Raw genomic sequence first — 17,500 nt, 5'->3', positions numbered from 1 at the left:
AAGCGTGGTGATTCCGGGCAAATTAAAAAATTGCTGCAACATTTTGTACGCCTTTGGGCTGGTATGCAATAGAGACAGAGCTAAAGATTTTTCAGCTGGTGTCCAACGATTGCCCCGTTTTCTCCTCCCAGACAGACGGATTTGGGTTCTTATGAATTCCATGGTGGGTGGGGGTAGCAACTCTTCAAGCTCTGAGAGTAGGCGTTGTTTTTTCATCTCAGTCTTTTCATCTGCAGTAATGGTACATTTTCGACGTTTATTCAACCGACGGCATTTCTGCTGTAGCCTCCTGATTTTGACTTTCATAGCTTTTTTTCTTCGGTGTCAGTTGTGCTGAACTCGATGGCTGAGCAGCCGCTGCCACTCCTGGAGATGGGGATATGACTGGTGACGCATCCACAGGTGGTGGTGGTGTCAAATGTCCACACTCTGTTGACAGAAATCACATTATAATAAGCTTTCTCTCTCTCTTTCTCTGTCTCTCTCTAAAACACACACACACACACACACACACACACACACACACACACACACACCACCTACCCCCCCTCCCTCCCTACACACACCCACCTCCCGGACATGAACAAATTAACAACACTCCTGGCTGATTTTTTAAACTTTGTCAATGGTGCTTTAGATGTGTCTGCCAGAGAAGCAAATCTCTCATCCATAGTTATTACTTTCTACTAGATCAGTTTTTGTTAATGGTTTAGGCATAGATTAAACTGATGTACTTACCTGCATCACCTTCCAATGTTGTTTTCTTCTTTTGCTTGCGTGCTTTTTTCGGAGGTGGTTCGCATCTCTGAGGGAGGGGTCGTTTTGTAGAAATGGTTGGAGGGGGGTTCGGAACACTGAACAGCGTCGGGACAGCATTCCAGTTCAGTCGACAAGTTTTGCTGGAGGGGTTCATGAACTGACTGGCCTCAAAGTGGTCGGAACACAAACAGCAATTGGCATGGAGATAAGTTTCTGACTGGCCCACGAGGTCTGCACGCCCTCAGTTTTGCACCCATTTCTTACACCTGTGTTGAAACAAAACAAAAAGAGATTTACTACAAATCCATCTGCTCACAAATCGGCTTTAATTAGTAAAGTTTATACCCCCCTCCTCATCCCCCCCCCCCTTTCCCTGTATCGTTTCTCACCTCCCCACCCCTTTCCCTCTCTCGCCCTCACAAACGTTTTAGCGAGTGCCGTGAACATGGTTATAAGTTGTTGTTTTCTTAAATGAGTTTATTATCAACGTTTAAACAGAAGACAAAAATGTGCGTCGGAATCTTCGTCGGGATCATTCCCACTTTATTTTACAACTGTATAGATCTGATACAAATGATATAGATCTAGAATCTAGCATGATAGCCAAACCAAATTATACACTGAACTAAGCCTCTGCAAATTTTTTCGAGAGATTTTCAACATTTAGATCTAAACAAAAGACAAAAACAAAACTCACCTATCTTTATCCTTTGGAAATGAAAACAGTCGGAATCCTTTTTTTCGAGAATTGTGGCAATTAGGTGCCGCACACCAACTTCCTCTCGGCTTGCTCGCCATGTTACAGACAGTATGCATCAGCAGGCGTTTAGTCGGGAGAAGTGGGATGGGCCGTTTTCGCGATTGCGTCAGGTCGGCTTCACTTACCGCGCAAAGTGGCGGGTCTTTCCGTAGGGCTAAAGTCTTTGCTGTGACGTCTATGCGTGTGGGATGACCTGTGCCATGTGTTACCTGTTCTGTGTGGTGACATGTGACGTGTGTTACCTGTTCCGTATGTGGTGACCTGTGACGTGTGTTACCTGTTCCGTGTATGGCGACATGTGACTTGTGTTACCTGTTCCGTGTGTGGTGACATGTGACTTGTGTTACCTGTTCCGTGTGTGGTGACATGTGACTTGTGTTACCTGTTCCGTGTGGTGACCTGTGACGTGTGTTACCTGTTCCCTGTGATGACCTGTGACGTGTGTTGCCTGTTCCCTGTGGTGACCTGTGACGTGTGTTACCTGTTCCCTGTGGTAACCTGTGACGTGTGTGGTGACTTGTGTTACCTGTTCCGTATGTGGTGACCTGTGACGTGTGTTACCTGTTCCGTGTGTGGTGACCTGTGACGTGTATTCCCTGTTCTTTGTGTGGTGACGTGTGTTACCTGTTCCTTGTGGTGACATGTGTTACCTGTTCCGTGTGTGGTGAACTGTGACGTGTTACCTGTTCGCTGTGATGACCTGTGACGTGTTCCCTGTTCCCTGTGATGACCTGTGACGTGTGTTACCTGTTCCGTGTGGTGACCTGTGACGTGTGTTACCTGTTCCCTGTGATGACCTGTGACGTGTGGTAACCTGTGACGTGTGTTACCTGTTCCGTGTGGTAACCTGTGACTTGTGTTACCTGTTCCGTGTGGTGACCTGTGATGTGCGTTACCTGTTCCGTGTGGTGACATGTGACGTGTGTTACCTGTTCCGTGTGGTGACACGTGACGTGTATTACCTGTTCTGTGTGTGGTGACCTGTGACGTGCGTTACCTGTTCCGTGTGGTGACCTGTGACGTGTGATACCTGTTCCGTGTGGGGTGACCTGTGTGTCTTACCTGTGACGACAGGTGTGCCGGTAGGATCGCTGTGTTCGGACAGCAGTGAGTGTGGGGACCACATGAACTGCACCACGGACACCACAGACCCTGAAGACTCGTCCCAGCGATGTCTGTGTCGGCCTGGACTGCAGATCAACGGCTTTGGATACTGTGGTCAGTGGGTCAACTGTGGTGACTAGCCTGTCTGGAGCCAGTGTGTGTGTGTGAAAGGGACAGTGCGAGAGAAAGAAGAGAGGTGAGGTGAGGGAAGATGGTAATCCTGTGCCGAGTTTTGTGAACAGTACTGTACAACATTCTGTTGATTTGTCATATTTTTGTTTGATTTTATTTTTTTCTCAAGGCCTGACAAAGCGCGTTGGGTTACGCTGCTGGTCAGGCATCTGCTTGGCAGATGTGGTATATCGTAGATGGATTTGACCGAACGCAGTGACGTCTCCTTGAGCTACTGGTACTGATACTGATACTGGTACTGTACTGGAAAAGACTGTGCTGAGGTTTTGTATACTCCACAGTACTATGCAATAATAATGTGCTGTATTGTACTATACTGTACCGTACTGTACAACATTGCGCCGTGGTGTTGTGTGTTGCACAGTAATATACGAATATTGTGCTATGTTACGTACTATACTGTACCGTACTGTACAACGTTGCGCTGAGGTATAGTGTATCGCAAAGTACTTTACAATATTGTGCAGTAATGTACTTTACGATTCAGGCAGGATGTATGTAATGACCTGTACACCTGTCGTGTTGTTCAGGCAGGATGTATGTAATGACCTGTATACCTGTCGTGTTGTTCAGGCAGGATGTATGTAATGACCTGTATACCTGTCGTTCAGGCAGGATGTGTGGAATGACCTGTATACCTGTCGTGTTGTTCAGGCAGGATGTATGTAATGACCCGTGCAAGATTACGCTGAGGTTTTGTGCATTGCAGTGTGGTGTACAATTATTGTGCTGATATGTTACACACAGTATACCATGTTGTACAACATTGCGCTGGAGTGTTTTGTTGTGTGCTGTACTGTAGTGTGTTGTTGATGTGTGCAGGACAGCCTGTATCATCCCTGTGCGAGGAGGTACGAACGTGTGGCCGTGACATGCTGTGCGGGCCGGGGGACACAGGGTCCACTGTGTGCAGCTGTGCAACGGGCTTCCGTGTCAGGAGAGACGGGTTTTGTGGTGAGCGTTTGTTTCTTGTTGTTGTGGTTGCTGTTTGTTGAAGTTGTTGTTGTTGTTGTTCTTCTTCCTCCTCCCCCCGGCCCCCCGCCCCATGTTTGTCTGGGTATGTGTATAGGTGTGCGCGTATGTGTGGGTACTTTTTTTTCCTGTTTATAGACTCCACCATGTGTATGAATGAGTTATTATGATGGGTATATTTGCGCGAGTGAGTGAATGCAGCGTTTTTGCTTTTACGTGTGATTGATTTATTGTGATGGATGAACGATATGCCTGTATATTGTTTGAAACAGAGTAGGAGTGTCAGGGCACAGACCAGTGCGTGAATCGTGATAGCAATGACATGTACACATGTCGTTCAGGCATTATGTATGGGGGCCCAGGTGACGTCACAGACCAATGTGTAGAGTGATGGTAACCTGTCGTTCAGGTAGGAAGTATGTAATGACCTGTACACCTGTCGTGTTGTTCAGTCAGGATGTATGGAATGACCTGTACACCTGTCATGTTGTTCAGGCAGGATGCATGTAATGACCTGTATACCTGTTGTTCAGGTAGGATGTATGGAATGACCTGTATACCTGTCATTCAGGCAGGATGTATGGAATGACCTGTATACCTGTCGTGTCTTCCAGGCAGGATGTATGCAATGACGTGTATACCTGTCGTGTCTTCCAGGCAGGATGTATGCAATGACGTGTACGCCTGTCGTGTTGTTCGGACAGGATGTATGCAAAGACCTGTATACCTGTCGTTCAGGCAGGGTGTATGGAATGACCTGTACACCTGTCATTCAGGCAAGGTGATATGTACGGAATGACTTGTATACCTGTTGTGTCGTTCAGGTAGGATGTACGGAATGACCTGTATACCTGTTGTGTCGTTCAGGAAGGATGTATGGAATGACCTGTACACCTGTCATTCAGGCAAGGAGATATCTAATGACCTGTATACCTGTCGTGTCGTTCAGGCAGGCTGCAGGGGGGTCTATGTGACGACACTGATCGGTGTGGGGACCACATGGAGTGTCGGTCTGTCTCCGGTCAGCCGGCCCGATGTCTGTGTGCCTCCGGGCACGTGGTCACCGTTAACAACACCTGTGGTGAGACCGTAGAACCTATTGAGCACGTGTTTTTGTGTGTGTTTTTCATGTGTGTTTTTGTGAGTGTGTGTGTGTGTGTGGGTGTGCGTGCGCGCGCGCACTTGAGAGAGAGAGTGTGTGTGTGTGATAGGTAGAAGCACTGCATGATGCGGAGTACACACCCACCCACTCAACACACACACACACACACACGCACACACACATACATACACACACACACACACACACACACACGCACACACACATACACACACATACACACACATACACGCACACACACACACACACACACACACACACACACACATCTATAATTATTCCTTTGCAGTCTGTTCCCCCACTTCAGAATCTCTTACTGTTCTGTCCCCTGCTTCCTAATTCCTTTCTGACATGTTTTTTTTTTCTGTCACCACTAGCTGTGGCGGCCGGTGAGCTGTGTTCCACGTCATCTCCATGTGCTGTCAACATGACGTGCGTCCTGACGTCAGAAGGGAAGCACCAGTGTCAGTGCAACTCAGATTTCGTCATGAAGAGCGATCAATCATGCGGTGAGTTGTGTGTGTGTGTGTGTGTTTGAGACTGTAGAGAAAGTCAAATAATCTGATGAGAAGATGATTTACACACACGCACACATGCTCAAACGCATACACACAGTTATACTGTCTCTCTCTCTGTCTCTGTCTCTGTGTGTGTGTCTCTCTCTCTAACTCTAAAGGAGAAGTGTATATGTTACATCATGAAGACCTTTGAATGTATGACTTAAGCACTTTGCTGTATATCCCTCTTCAAAGGGGCTGTGGCCTTTATGAAAAAAAATCTCTCTCTCTCTCTCTCTCTCTCTCTCTGTGTGTGTGTGTGTGTGTGTGTGTGTGTGTGTGTGTGTGTGTGTGAGTGTGTCTCTGTCACACACACACACACACACACACACACACACACCTATATTCCCACCTTAATCGTAAGCCCCATTCCTTCATTTTTAGAGTAAAAACATAACGGCAGCAAACTTTGGGATGTTCAAGGTTTTGTGTGAACAGAGAACGTAATGATGACGGCGCTTTGCGTGGACAGGGAAGGCGGAGGGAGGTGACTGTTCCAGCTCCCTGGACTGCGGAGACCACATGCAGTGTGTGAACCACACGCACCACCACCGCCACACACCACTCTGCTCCTGTGACCGAGGGTTCGTGTCCACCGAGAGGGGGCGCTGTGGTAAGGAGGGGTCGCAACTCGCGACGGTCTCTGTGTTGTGGTTCTGTTTGTTCTCTCCGTGCTGTATATTGGTGGTGTTTTTGTTTGTTGTTGTTTTTTTCTGTTGTGCGTGTGTGTGTGTGTGTGTGTTTTGTTGTTGTTGTTTGTTTGTTTTTCTGGTGGAGATTATTGTATTTCTCTGCAGTTTATTTTGTTCTCTATATTGTTTATTATTATTATTATTATTTTAGTATGCAGTGTGTATTTCGTGTTTTACCATTTTCCTCTTTTTGTTTTCTTTCTTGAATTCTGTAGACTCATTTATGTATTTTCTTTATGAGGGTTATATTCCCTTTCCCTCTTTAAGAAAGAAAAAAAAGACTTTCTTTAATCGACTTTTTTGAAGGTCAACTTGGACACATTTTCGTCAGGTATTGATAACAGTGAAGTTTTTTTTTTAAACAAATAGACATTGTACTTAGCATCAGCATAAAATAAGGACAATGATATGTGTCAAGCAACGTGCCGTGAAAAGAACTGTGTTGTTTTCTAAATATAAAAAATATCGAAAAAAAAGTTTGATTTCCTGAAGGTTTCACTGCCTCTGCCCCTTTCTCTGGTATGTCTGTCTGTCTTGTGTCTATCTCTGTCCCTCTGTCCCTGCCTGTCCCTTTCTATGGTATGTCTATCTGTCTTGTGTCTATCTCTCTGTCCCTGCCTGTCTCTTTCTCTGGTATGTCTGTCTGTCTTGTGTCTATCTCTCTGTCTCTCTGTCCCTGCCTGTCTCTTTCTCTGGTATGTCTGTCTTGTGTCTATCTCTCTGTCCCTGCCTGTCCCTTTCTATGGTATGTCTATCTGTCTTGTGTCTATCTCTGTCTCTCTGTCCCTGCCTGTCCCTTTCTATGGTATGTCTATCTGTCTTGTGTCTATCTCTCTGTCCCTGCCTGTCCCTTTCTGTGGTATGTCTGTCTTGTGTCTATCTCTCTGTCTCTCTGTCCCTGCCTGTCCCTTTCTATGGTATGTCTGTCTTGTGTCTATCTCTGTCTCTCTGTCCCTGCCTGTCCCTTTCTATGGTATGTCTGTCTTGTGTCTATCTCTGTCTCTCTGTCCCTGCCTGTCCCTTTCTGTGGTATGTCTATCTGTCTTGTGTCTATCTCTCTGTCCCTGCCTGTCTCTTTCTCTGGTATGTCTATCTGTCTTGTGTCTATCTCTCTGTCTCTCTGTCCCTGCCTGTCTCTTTCTCTGGTATGTCTGTCTGTCTTGTGTCTATCTCTCTGTCTCTCTGTCCCTGCCTGTCCCTTTCTCTGGTATGTCTGTCTTGTGTCTATCTCTCTGTCCCTGCCTGTCCCTTTCTATGGTATGTCTGTCTGTCTTGTGTCTATCTCTGTGTCTCTCTGTCCCTGCCTGTCCCGTTCTCTGGTATGTCTGTCTGTCTTGTGTCTATCTCTCTGTCCCTGCCTGTCTCTTTTCTCTGTCCCTGAATGCATCTGTCTGTATGCCAAGCTGTGTATACATGTATCTCTCTTTCTCCGTCTTTGTCTCTGTATGTTCAGTCATGTCTGTATCTCCCTCCCCCCTCTCTGTCTCTCTCTCTCTCTCTCTCTGTATATATATATATATATATATATATATATATATATATATATATATATATATATATAAATACACACACACACACACACACACACATATATATATATATATATATATATATATATATATATATATATATATATATATGTGTGTGTGTGTGTGTGTGTGTGTGTGTGTGTGTGTGTGTGTGTGTATTTATATATTTATATATATATATATATATATATATATATATATATATAATGATGATGATGGTACGTTGATTAGTATTCTAATTATCATTAGTAGTAGGGATGGTGGTGGTAGTAGTAGTAGTAGTAGTAGTAGTACATAGTAGTAGTAGTGGTGGTGGTGGTAGTAGTAGTAGTAGTTGTAGTATTTACTGTTGTTATTATTGTTGTGTCTTATCGTTACTGTTTTTGTTGTCACAAGGACAGGTTGGAAGACTAGGCAATGCCTAAAATCTTTATCCTTGAGTAATAAAGTTTTTGAATCTTGAATCTTGAACCTCTCTCTCTGTCTCTGTCTCTGTCTCTCTCTCTGTCTCTCTCTCTCTCTCTCTCTCTCTCTCTCTCTGCCCCCCTCTCTCTCTCTTTCAAGACTCCTAAATTATTTCCAGTTGAAGACTTTGGTATGCACATTTTTTAAAGGACAATTAGAACTATGAGACGGAAACAAAGAGAGAGATGTGGTAGACTTCACGAAATGTGAATGTTGCTACCATGTTGGTGTGATGTTGCTGTCTGGACTGAGGGCGTTTCGGTACAGAGAGACAGAGACACACAGAGAGAGACAGACAGACAGAGACAGACGTAAAAGAGAGGGAGAGAGAGACAGACAGACAGAGACACAGAGAGAGAGAGAGAGGTGGAGTGATGTACTGTTCACGGAATGTAAACTCTGCTGTGATGTGATGATGATTTATTTACATTTTTATACTGCCAGAGCATTATCTGCCGTGATGTTAATGTGATGTTGCTTTCAGGGCTGTGAGAGAAAGAGAGAGACAGACAGACAGAGAGAGACTGATCACAGAATGTACATGCCGGTGTGATGTTAATGCCAGGACTGAGAGAGAGAGAGAGGGGGGGGGGGAGGAGAAAGAAAGATTAATCACGAAATGTACATGCTCCTGGGATGTTGTTCTCAGGACTGTGAGAGAGACAGACAGACAGACAGACACAGAGAGAGGAGGAAGAAAGACTAATCATGATATGTGCAATCACATAATTCACATGCCGCTGTGATGTTGCTGACTAGGCTAATGAAGCAATAAAGACCAATCACATAATTCACATGCCGCTGTGATGTTGCTGACTAGGCTAATGAAGCAATAAAGACCAATCACATAATTCACATGCCGCTGTGATGTTGCTGACTAGGCCAATGAAGGAGGAAAGACCAATCACATAATTCACATGCCGCTGTGATGTTGCTGACAGGGCTAATGAAGCAATAAAGACCAATCACATAATTCACATGCCGTTGTGATGTTGCTGACTAGGCCAGTGAAGCAATAAAGACCAATCACATAATTCACATGCAGCTGTGATGTTGCTGACTAGGCCAATGAAGCAATAAAGACCAATCACATAATTCACATGCCGTTGTGATGTTGCTGACTAGGCTAATGAAGCAATAAAGACCAATCACATAATTCACATGCCGTTGTGATGTTGCTGACTAGGCTAATGAAGCAATAAAGACCAATCACATAATTCACATGCCGTTGTGATGTTGCTGACTAGGCTAATGAAGCAATAAAGACCAATCACATAATTCACATGCAGCTGTGATGTTTCTGTGAAAAGGTTTGTTTCAGTTTCAGTGGCTTAAGGAGGCATCACTGCGTTCGGACAAATCCATATACGCTACACCACATCTGCCAGGCAGATGCCTGACCAGCAGCGTAACCCAATGCGCTTAGTCAGGCCTTGGGAAAAAAAGGGGGAGGGGGATGAATAAATAATAGATAAATACATAAAAGAGAACTACTACTACTAATAATATGTATAAGGCGCAAAAACTTGATGAAGTCAACTGTAAGCGTACATAAATAAATAAATTAATTAATAAATAAATAATATTTTTTGTAAAAAAAAAGGTAATAATAATAATGATAATAATAAAAGATGATGAGAAATGAGAAAGACCAGTCACATAATTCACATACTGCTGTGATGTTGCTGAGAAAGACCGGTCACATAATTCACATACTGCTGTGATGTTGCTGAGAAAGACCGGTCACATAATTCACATACTGCTGTGATGTTGCTGACAGGGCTGAGGGCCGGCAGTGGGTGTGTCAGCACAGCGGACTGTGGAGGTCACATGAACTGTACCGGCGACCTTGACCTCACCTGCACCTGTCAGCAAGGCTACGTCGTCGGCGCCGATGGTTCTTGTGGTCAGTGTGTGTGTGTTTGTGTGTGTGTCCATGTGTATCTGTGTTGGTGACCCTGTGCGTGTAGTATGTGTCTGTAGGTGTGTGTTTGTGTCTGTGGGGTATGTTCATGCGTGAATTGTGTGTATGTGTGTGTGTGCGTCCATGTCTCTGTGTATCTGTGTTAGTGACCATGGGTGTGTGTGTTTGTGTGTGTGTGTGTGTGCAAGTGAAAATCATTCTATGCAGTGAGTATGGCAGCCACGATGCATTGTTACAGGTGTGAGGGAGGGAGGGGTGTGCTCAGTGACAGCCGACTGCGGAGACCACATGAACTGTTCCTTGGGACTGCTCGGGCAGCGCGTCTGTTCCTGCACACAGCGCTTCATTGCCACCACTTCTGGCACCTGTGGTGAGATTGCTGTATTATTATCCAGTCTGATGGGGAGGAGGTGGGGGGAGGGGACGCTCACTCTGTCTGGCTCCGCGACAAAGCTATTATTGTCGTCAGTAGGGGACATAGTAGGTGGTGCACTAAGTACGTTAAATCAGCAGGCACTACTGAACACTACCGAAATAACTCAGCAGCAGCAGCGCAGGGTCTCCTTTGATGTGTGGCCTCCTGGCGACCTGACATCGATGGTTCCCTGTTGACTGCCGATGCTAGGATTGCGGCAGACGAAACCGGATGTGGCCGTGTATGGGCGACTCGGAACGAGCGGCGTGGGAGTAATGCCACCGAAACGGCGCAGATGATAGGACAGGAAAAAAAAGAAAAAAAGAGAGAAGAAATACCGGTAGGAAAAACGACAGGTGTACCTCATGACATGTGTTCACTGAAATGTTTTGTATTTGTATTTTGTATTTCTTTTTATCACAACAGATTTCTCTGTGTCAAATTCGGGCTGCTCTCCCCAGGGAGAGTGCGTCGCTACACTACAACGCCACCCATTTTTTTGTATTTTTTCCTGTGTGCAGTTTTATTTGTTTTTCCTGTCGAAGTGGATTTTTCTACAAAATTGTGCCAGGAACAACTTTTTTGTTGCTGTGGATTCTTTAACGTGCGCTAAGTGCATGCTTCACACGGGACCTCGGTTTTTCGTCTCATCCGAATGACTAACGTCCAAAACACCACTCAAGGTCTAGTGGAGGGGGAGAAAATATCGGCGGCTGAGCCGTGATTCGAACCAGCACGCTCAGATTCTCTCGCTTCCTAGGCGGACGCGTTATTTCTAGGCCATCACTCCAGGGTCTCCCACAAAAGACTGTCAAGAATTATTTGCAGGAGTGGACATGTGACATCGGTGTACCTCAAGAAAGACGATGGCATGTCAACGTAGTGGAGACAAATAATTATTACCGTTTCTCAGATTTTTAGATTCAATATTGTATCGTGGAAGGTATTTTGTGTGCGCTTATGAATGTACATGCCTGAATTTGTGCACGTGTGCCTGCGTGCGTGTATGGTTGTTGGTTGCAGGGAGGGTGGTAGGGGAGGAGTGTGGAGATGAGGCGAGTACCTGTGGTGACCACATGTTGTGTCAGAGGTCAGGGGGTCATGGGTCGTGTGTGTGCCGGCCTGCCTTCGTCCCGACCCGTCTGGGCGGATGCGGTCAGTTTGACTTGTTTGTGCACTTGTCTGTGTCCCTCTGTCTCCGTTTTGTCCGTTTCTCTCTCTCTTTCTCTCTCTCTCTCTCTCCTCTCTCTCTCTCTCTCTCTCTCTCTCTCTCTCTCTCTCTCTTTCTGTCTCTCTTTCTTCTCTCTCTCTCGCTCTTTCTCTCTCTCACCCCCTCCCCTTTCTCTCTCTCTCTCCCCTCTCTGTCTCTATATCTTTTTCTCCTCTCTCTCTCTCGCACTTTCTCTCCCCACCCCCCCCCCCCCTTTCTCTCCCCCCTCTCTCTCTCTCTCTCTCTCTCTCTCTCTCTGTGATGAAAACAAACACACATATACTGTTGTGGCAAAGAAACTCAATGCGATAACATTTTGACACATTATGGTGTGATCCTCTGCAGTATAACACAATACAATCTAATATAGTGTTATGCAACGCAACGCAACACAACGAAACACAACACAACCCAAAAGAACATCACTAAAAGAAACTCAACAGAGCACAGCACAAAACAACCCATCTGACTGCAAAATAACACAGTGCAAGGCAACGCAACGCAACCCAACCCAACACAACATCACTCAAAGAAACACAACATAAAACCGCACAAAACAACCCAACCCAACCATAAAATAGCACAGTGCAATGCAACGCAACACAACACAACCCAACACATCCCAGCACAACATCACTCAAAGAAACACAACACAACAGAGAACAGTACAACCCAATACAATGCAACGCAACGCAACACAACACAACCTAACACACCCCAAAACGACTCAACAGAAAACACCACAGTGCAATACAACCCAACCCAACGCAACGCAATGCAGTACAACTCCATGCAATGACCATGTTCCACGTGCATCACTCACTGACAGGCGCGGAGCGTTCAGCACTGTGTGCACAGACCAGTGACTGCGGGGACTTCATGCACTGTCAGAACAGCACCTGTGTCTGCTGGGAGGGCTACACCGCCCGAGGGACCCAGTTCTGCGGTGAGCATGCCTACCTTGCAGGGCTTGTGTTCCAGTCTCCGGTGTTTTGATTGATAATCTGCTGACTGAAGCATGGTGTGCCAACACGCCGTCATACAAGCAGTCGACGTGAGTTGGGTAAAACCAACTTTGAGGATGTATCCCATGGATTAAGCACCTGCAAGTCGCCCTTACGGGATCATAGTCGTCTTCATGGCCAGACCCAGCAAATGAAAATAATCGATTAATTTGCGTGATTGAAAATTAATGGAGACGAAAACAACAGGTTCAGAGGAAAAAAAATGGAGAACACAAAAGGTTAAGAGAAAAGTGAGTATTAAATGTTTTATTTGCATTCTTGGCGTAATTTACATAAAGGTTCAGTCAACAATGCTTGAGTTTATTCTACTTTGTCACATACACGAAAAGTCACACTTTCACCCATGAATAAAGGCCTGCATGCACGCAAGTACAAAATTGTATCCAGTTCATGTTCTAGAGTTGCAACACTTGAATCTTCTGGCAATATTTTGGAAAATTACGAAAAAGCTAAGCGTGGGATATAGGCATGAATATCAATATAATGAACATAAACTGTTTCACAGTTTGGAATAGATAAAATAATTTGGTACAGAAAGTGTAACTTTGTTAAGATATAAAGTTTTGAAAAAGGCTAACGAAACTTGCCTGTCTACGAAAGGTTTTATTTCATTGAGATATAAAATCAAAACGCAAGGCGAAAGGTTAGACTGAAGTTCTAAATTGCCATAAATAGCTCCTGCAAACAGCCGCCATGGTGAAGTGGTTACCACCACGGACTGAGATGGCGCGGGTTCGAACACTTTCAGAGATTAAAATCATCGCGGTGTTTTTCGGCCACTGGCCCGCTCATTTCTAAAGCTGTGGAAACAGCAGAACTGTGGACTTAAAGGTGATGACAAGGAGCAACCAGTCAGTGATCATCCACTGCACGGCTGCGTAATTCAAAGTGTTGCTTACATTTTCTGGCTGACACTGCAGGTATCTGTATCTCTTGGGCCCTGTTTATTTTATGAAAACAAAAGCGTTGATTACGACCTTAGCATGAGGTCCCCAAACTAACGGACCTCCACATCAAACCTTTTGTCGTCCTCAACAGCCATTCATCATCAAACAGAACAAACAGCCCATTTATTTCTATCGCATTCTGTTGCATCATCTCACATGAACAAGCCTAAAGCAATTAACACAATGCAACAAATAGTAAAGAGTGGTAACTCTCTCCATTCACAAGGTACACAACTTCAAGTCAACGCTGCTGATGCTGCTGATTCAGCTAGAACACAGGTAAATAAAAGGTACATTGGAACTAGCCCAGCCACTTCCTAAGTATTTGTTAATCGTTTCATCTCCTGGCCTCTTTTTTTTTTCTTTTCTTTTTTTTTCTTTTTTTGTTTTGTTTTTGTTTTGTTGTTGTTGTTTGTTTGTTTTTTAAGTTAACGAATATGAAATTTTATTTTATGCACAGCTGGAACTAAGCCACATTTTCTTTTCTGATGGCCTCCGTAGAATGCACGTGGTAATTGAACTGTCGTGGTAAATTATGATGAAGTGCGGTGACAGCTGTGTGTGAAAAAGAGAGGAGAGGTGCAAGAATGTGACATCTGGCACTGTCAGCATGACCTGACCCCAAGTACGCCTCCTGTGGCCTTCAGCCAAACGTGGGACAATGCAGGCAGCTCAGTACAGCGAACCCCAAACAACAGTGTAAAGGGTACAGGGTAAAGAATAAAGTGTTAATTACGCCAGGTAAGGGTAAAGACAGTGAGTGAATGGTGGTGGTGGAGGTGTTAAACAGTTAAACACTAACTGCACCAGGGTGGAGAGAGAGAAAATGATGATAGGGTGGTGGTGGAGGTGTTAAACAGTTAAACACTAACTGCACCAGGGTGGAGAGAGAGAAAATGATGATAGGGTGGTGGTGGAGGTGTTAAACAGTTAAACACTAACTGCACCAGGATGGAGAGAGAGAGAAAATGATGATAGGGTGGTGGTGGGGGTGTTAAACAGTTAAACACTAACTGCTCCAGGATGGAGAGAGAGAGAAAATGATGATAGGGTGGTGGTGGGGGTGTTAAACAGTTAAACACTAACTGCACCAGGATGGAGAGAGAGAGAAAATGATGATAGGGTGGTGGTGGGGGTGTTAAACAGTTAAACACTAACTGCACCAGGATGGAGAGAGTGAGAGAATGATGATGGGGTGGGGGTCAGGGTGTTAAACAGTTAAACACTAACTGCACCAGGATGGAGAGAGAGAGAAAATGATGATAGGGTGGTGGTGGGGGTGTTAAACAGTTAAACACTAACTGCACCAGGATGGAGAGAGTGAGAGAATGATGATGAGGTGGGGGTGATAAACAGTTAAACACTAACTGCACCAGGGTGGAGAGAGAGAAAATGATGATAGGGTGGTGGTGGGGGTGTTAAACAGTTAAACACTAACTGCACCAGGGTGGAGAGAGAGAAAATGATGATAGGGTGGTGGTGGGGGTGTTAAACAGTTAAACACTAACTGCACCAGGATGGAGAGAGTGAGAGAATGATGATGAGGTGGGGGTGATAAACAGTTAAACACTAACTGCACCAGGGTGGAGAGAGAGAAAATGATGATAGGGTGGTGGTGGGGGTGTTAAACAGTTAAACACTAACTGCACCAGGATGGAGAGAGAGAGAAAATGATGATGGGGTGGTGGTGGGGGTGTTAAACAGTTAAACACTAACTGCACCAGGATGGAGAGAGTGAGAGAATGATGATGGGGTGGGGGTCAGGGTGATAAACAGTTACACACTAACTGCACCAGGATGGAGAGAGTGAGAGAATGATGATGGGGTGGGGGTCAGGGTGTTAAACAGTTAAACACTAACTGCACCAGTGTGGAGAGAGAGAAAATGATGATGGGGTGGTGGTGGGGGTGTTAAACAGTTACACACTAACTGCACCAGGATGGAGAGAGTGATGATGGGGTCAGGGTGTTAAACAGTTAAACACTAACTGCACCAGGATGGAGAGAGTGAGAGAATGATGATGGAGTGGTGGTGGGGGTGTTAAACAGTTACACACTAACTGCACCAGGATGGAGAGAGTGAGAGAGTGATGATGGGGTCAGGGTGTTAAACAGTTAGACACTAACTGCACCAGGATGGAGAGAGTGAGAGAATGATGATGGGGTCAGGGTGTTAAACAGTTAAACACTAACTGCACCAGGGTGGAGAGAGAGAAAATGATGATAGGGTGGTGGTGGGGGTGTTAAACAGTTAAACACTAACTGCACCAGGATGGAGAGAGTGAGAGAATGATGATGGGGTGGGGGTCAGGGTGTTAAACAGTTAAACACTAACTGCACCAGGATGGAGAGAGTGAGAGAATGATGATGAGGTGGGGGTGTTAAACAGTTAAACACTAACTGCACCAGGATGGAGAGAGTGAGAGAATGATGATGGGGTCAGGGTGTTAAACAGTTAAACACTAACTGCACCAGGGTGGAGAGAGAGAAAATGATGATAGGGTGGTGGTGGGGGTGTTAAACAGTTAAACACTAACTGCACCAGGATGGAGAGAGTGAGAGAATGATGACGGGGTCAGGGTGTTAAACAGTTAAACACTAACTGCACCAGGGTGGAGAGAGAGAAAATGATGATGGGGTGGTGGTGGGGGTGTTAAACAGTTACACACTAACTGCGCCAGGATGGAGAGAGTGAGAGAATGATGACGGGGTGGAGGTGTTAAACAGTTAAACACTAACTGCACCAGGGTGGAGAGAGAGAGAAAATGATGATAGGGTGGTGGTGGGGGTGTTAAACAGTTAAACACTAACTGCACCAGGGTGGAGAGAGTGAAAGAATGAGGATGGGGTGGGGGTCAGGGTGTTAAACAGTTAAACACTAACTGCAACAGTGTGGAGAGAGAAAATGATGATGGGGTGGGGGTCAGGGTGTTAAACAGTTAAACACTAACTGCGCCAGGATGGAGAGAAAAATGGAAAGACATGTCTCAATGATGATGGCGATGTGCACAGGTGTAGCACAGGGAGGGGCGTGTGCGGGCAAGACAGACTGCGGCAACAGCATGGACTGCAGCGACAACTCCACCTGTTACTGCCCCTGGCCCTTGGTCAGCAAGATGGACGGGGCCTGTGGTCAGTTTGTGTTTCGTTCTCTGCGCTTGTATTGCTTTTGCTGTTGTTGTTGTTGTTGTTGTTAATGTTTATTTATAATGGCTACCAAGTTAAACCGATCTCACGACAATGTGACTTGACGAGTGAGGAGTACACCGAAGGCTGGTTGTGTCGGCCGGTCACGGTTGTGGGTGGGGTTCCTGGCGGTGATGTGGACTGCCTCCTTTACTCCCCTCTGGAACCATCTTGTTAATGTTGTTGTTGTTGTTGTTGTTAATGTTGTTGTTTTGCTGTTGTTGTTGCTGTTTTCTTGTTGTTGTATTGCTGTAGTTTGTTGGTGGTGGTGGTGTCTTCTGGTGTCCTGTTTTACTGTTGTTGTGTGTCAGTGTAGCTATGTTGGTTACAAACTTGTGTTCAGGGGAGTGTAGCCCTGGCTTCCTTTAGTTCAGTTTTTCTTCTTTCCTTCCTTTCTTTCTTCCTTCCTTCCTTCCACGTTTTCTTCCTTCCCTTCTTTTCTTTCTTCATTCATTCCTTTCTTTCTTCATTCCTTCCTTCCACCTTTTCTTCTTCCCTTCTTTTCTTTCTTCATTCATTCCTTTCTTAATTCCTTCCTTCCACCTTTTCTTCTTCCCTTCATTTCTTTCTTCATTAGTTCCCTTCTCCATTCCTTCCTTTCTTCCTTCATTCCTTCCTTCCACCTTTTTTCCTCCTTCCCTTCA

At 45.3% G+C, this 17,500-nt stretch overlaps 2 protein-coding genes across 2 annotated transcripts in view; both read left to right on the top strand.

Moving 5' to 3' along the window:
* LOC143286351 (uncharacterized) overlaps positions 1–10,318 on the top strand; it is a 13,964-nt gene extending 3,646 nt beyond the window's left edge. The window contains exons 3-9 of the mRNA XM_076593892.1: positions 2,594–2,737; positions 3,638–3,769; positions 4,737–4,868; positions 5,285–5,416; positions 5,937–6,077; positions 9,931–10,056; positions 10,263–10,318. Coding sequence (XP_076450007.1) covers positions 2,594–2,737; positions 3,638–3,769; positions 4,737–4,868; positions 5,285–5,416; positions 5,937–6,077; positions 9,931–10,056; positions 10,263–10,318 — 863 coding nt within the window. The remainder of the gene's footprint in view (positions 1–2,593; positions 2,738–3,637; positions 3,770–4,736; positions 4,869–5,284; positions 5,417–5,936; positions 6,078–9,930; positions 10,057–10,262) is intronic.
* A 32-nt stretch (positions 10,319–10,350) lies between these two features.
* LOC143286582 (uncharacterized) overlaps positions 10,351–17,500 on the top strand; it is a 21,347-nt gene continuing 14,197 nt past the window's right edge. Inside the window, exons 1-4 of the mRNA XM_076594206.1 lie at positions 10,351–10,444; positions 11,513–11,644; positions 12,529–12,645; positions 16,683–16,802. Coding sequence (XP_076450321.1) covers positions 10,363–10,444; positions 11,513–11,644; positions 12,529–12,645; positions 16,683–16,802 — 451 coding nt within the window. The 5' untranslated portion in view covers positions 10,351–10,362. The remainder of the gene's footprint in view (positions 10,445–11,512; positions 11,645–12,528; positions 12,646–16,682; positions 16,803–17,500) is intronic.

Source organism: Babylonia areolata, chromosome 10 (assembly GCF_041734735.1).
Source record: "Babylonia areolata isolate BAREFJ2019XMU chromosome 10, ASM4173473v1, whole genome shotgun sequence".
In the NCBI taxonomy this organism is placed as follows: domain Eukaryota; kingdom Metazoa; phylum Mollusca; class Gastropoda; order Neogastropoda; family Buccinidae; genus Babylonia; species Babylonia areolata.
The sequence above is the reverse complement of the archived record's forward strand: the minus strand, read 5'-3'. Positions and strand labels throughout refer to the sequence as shown.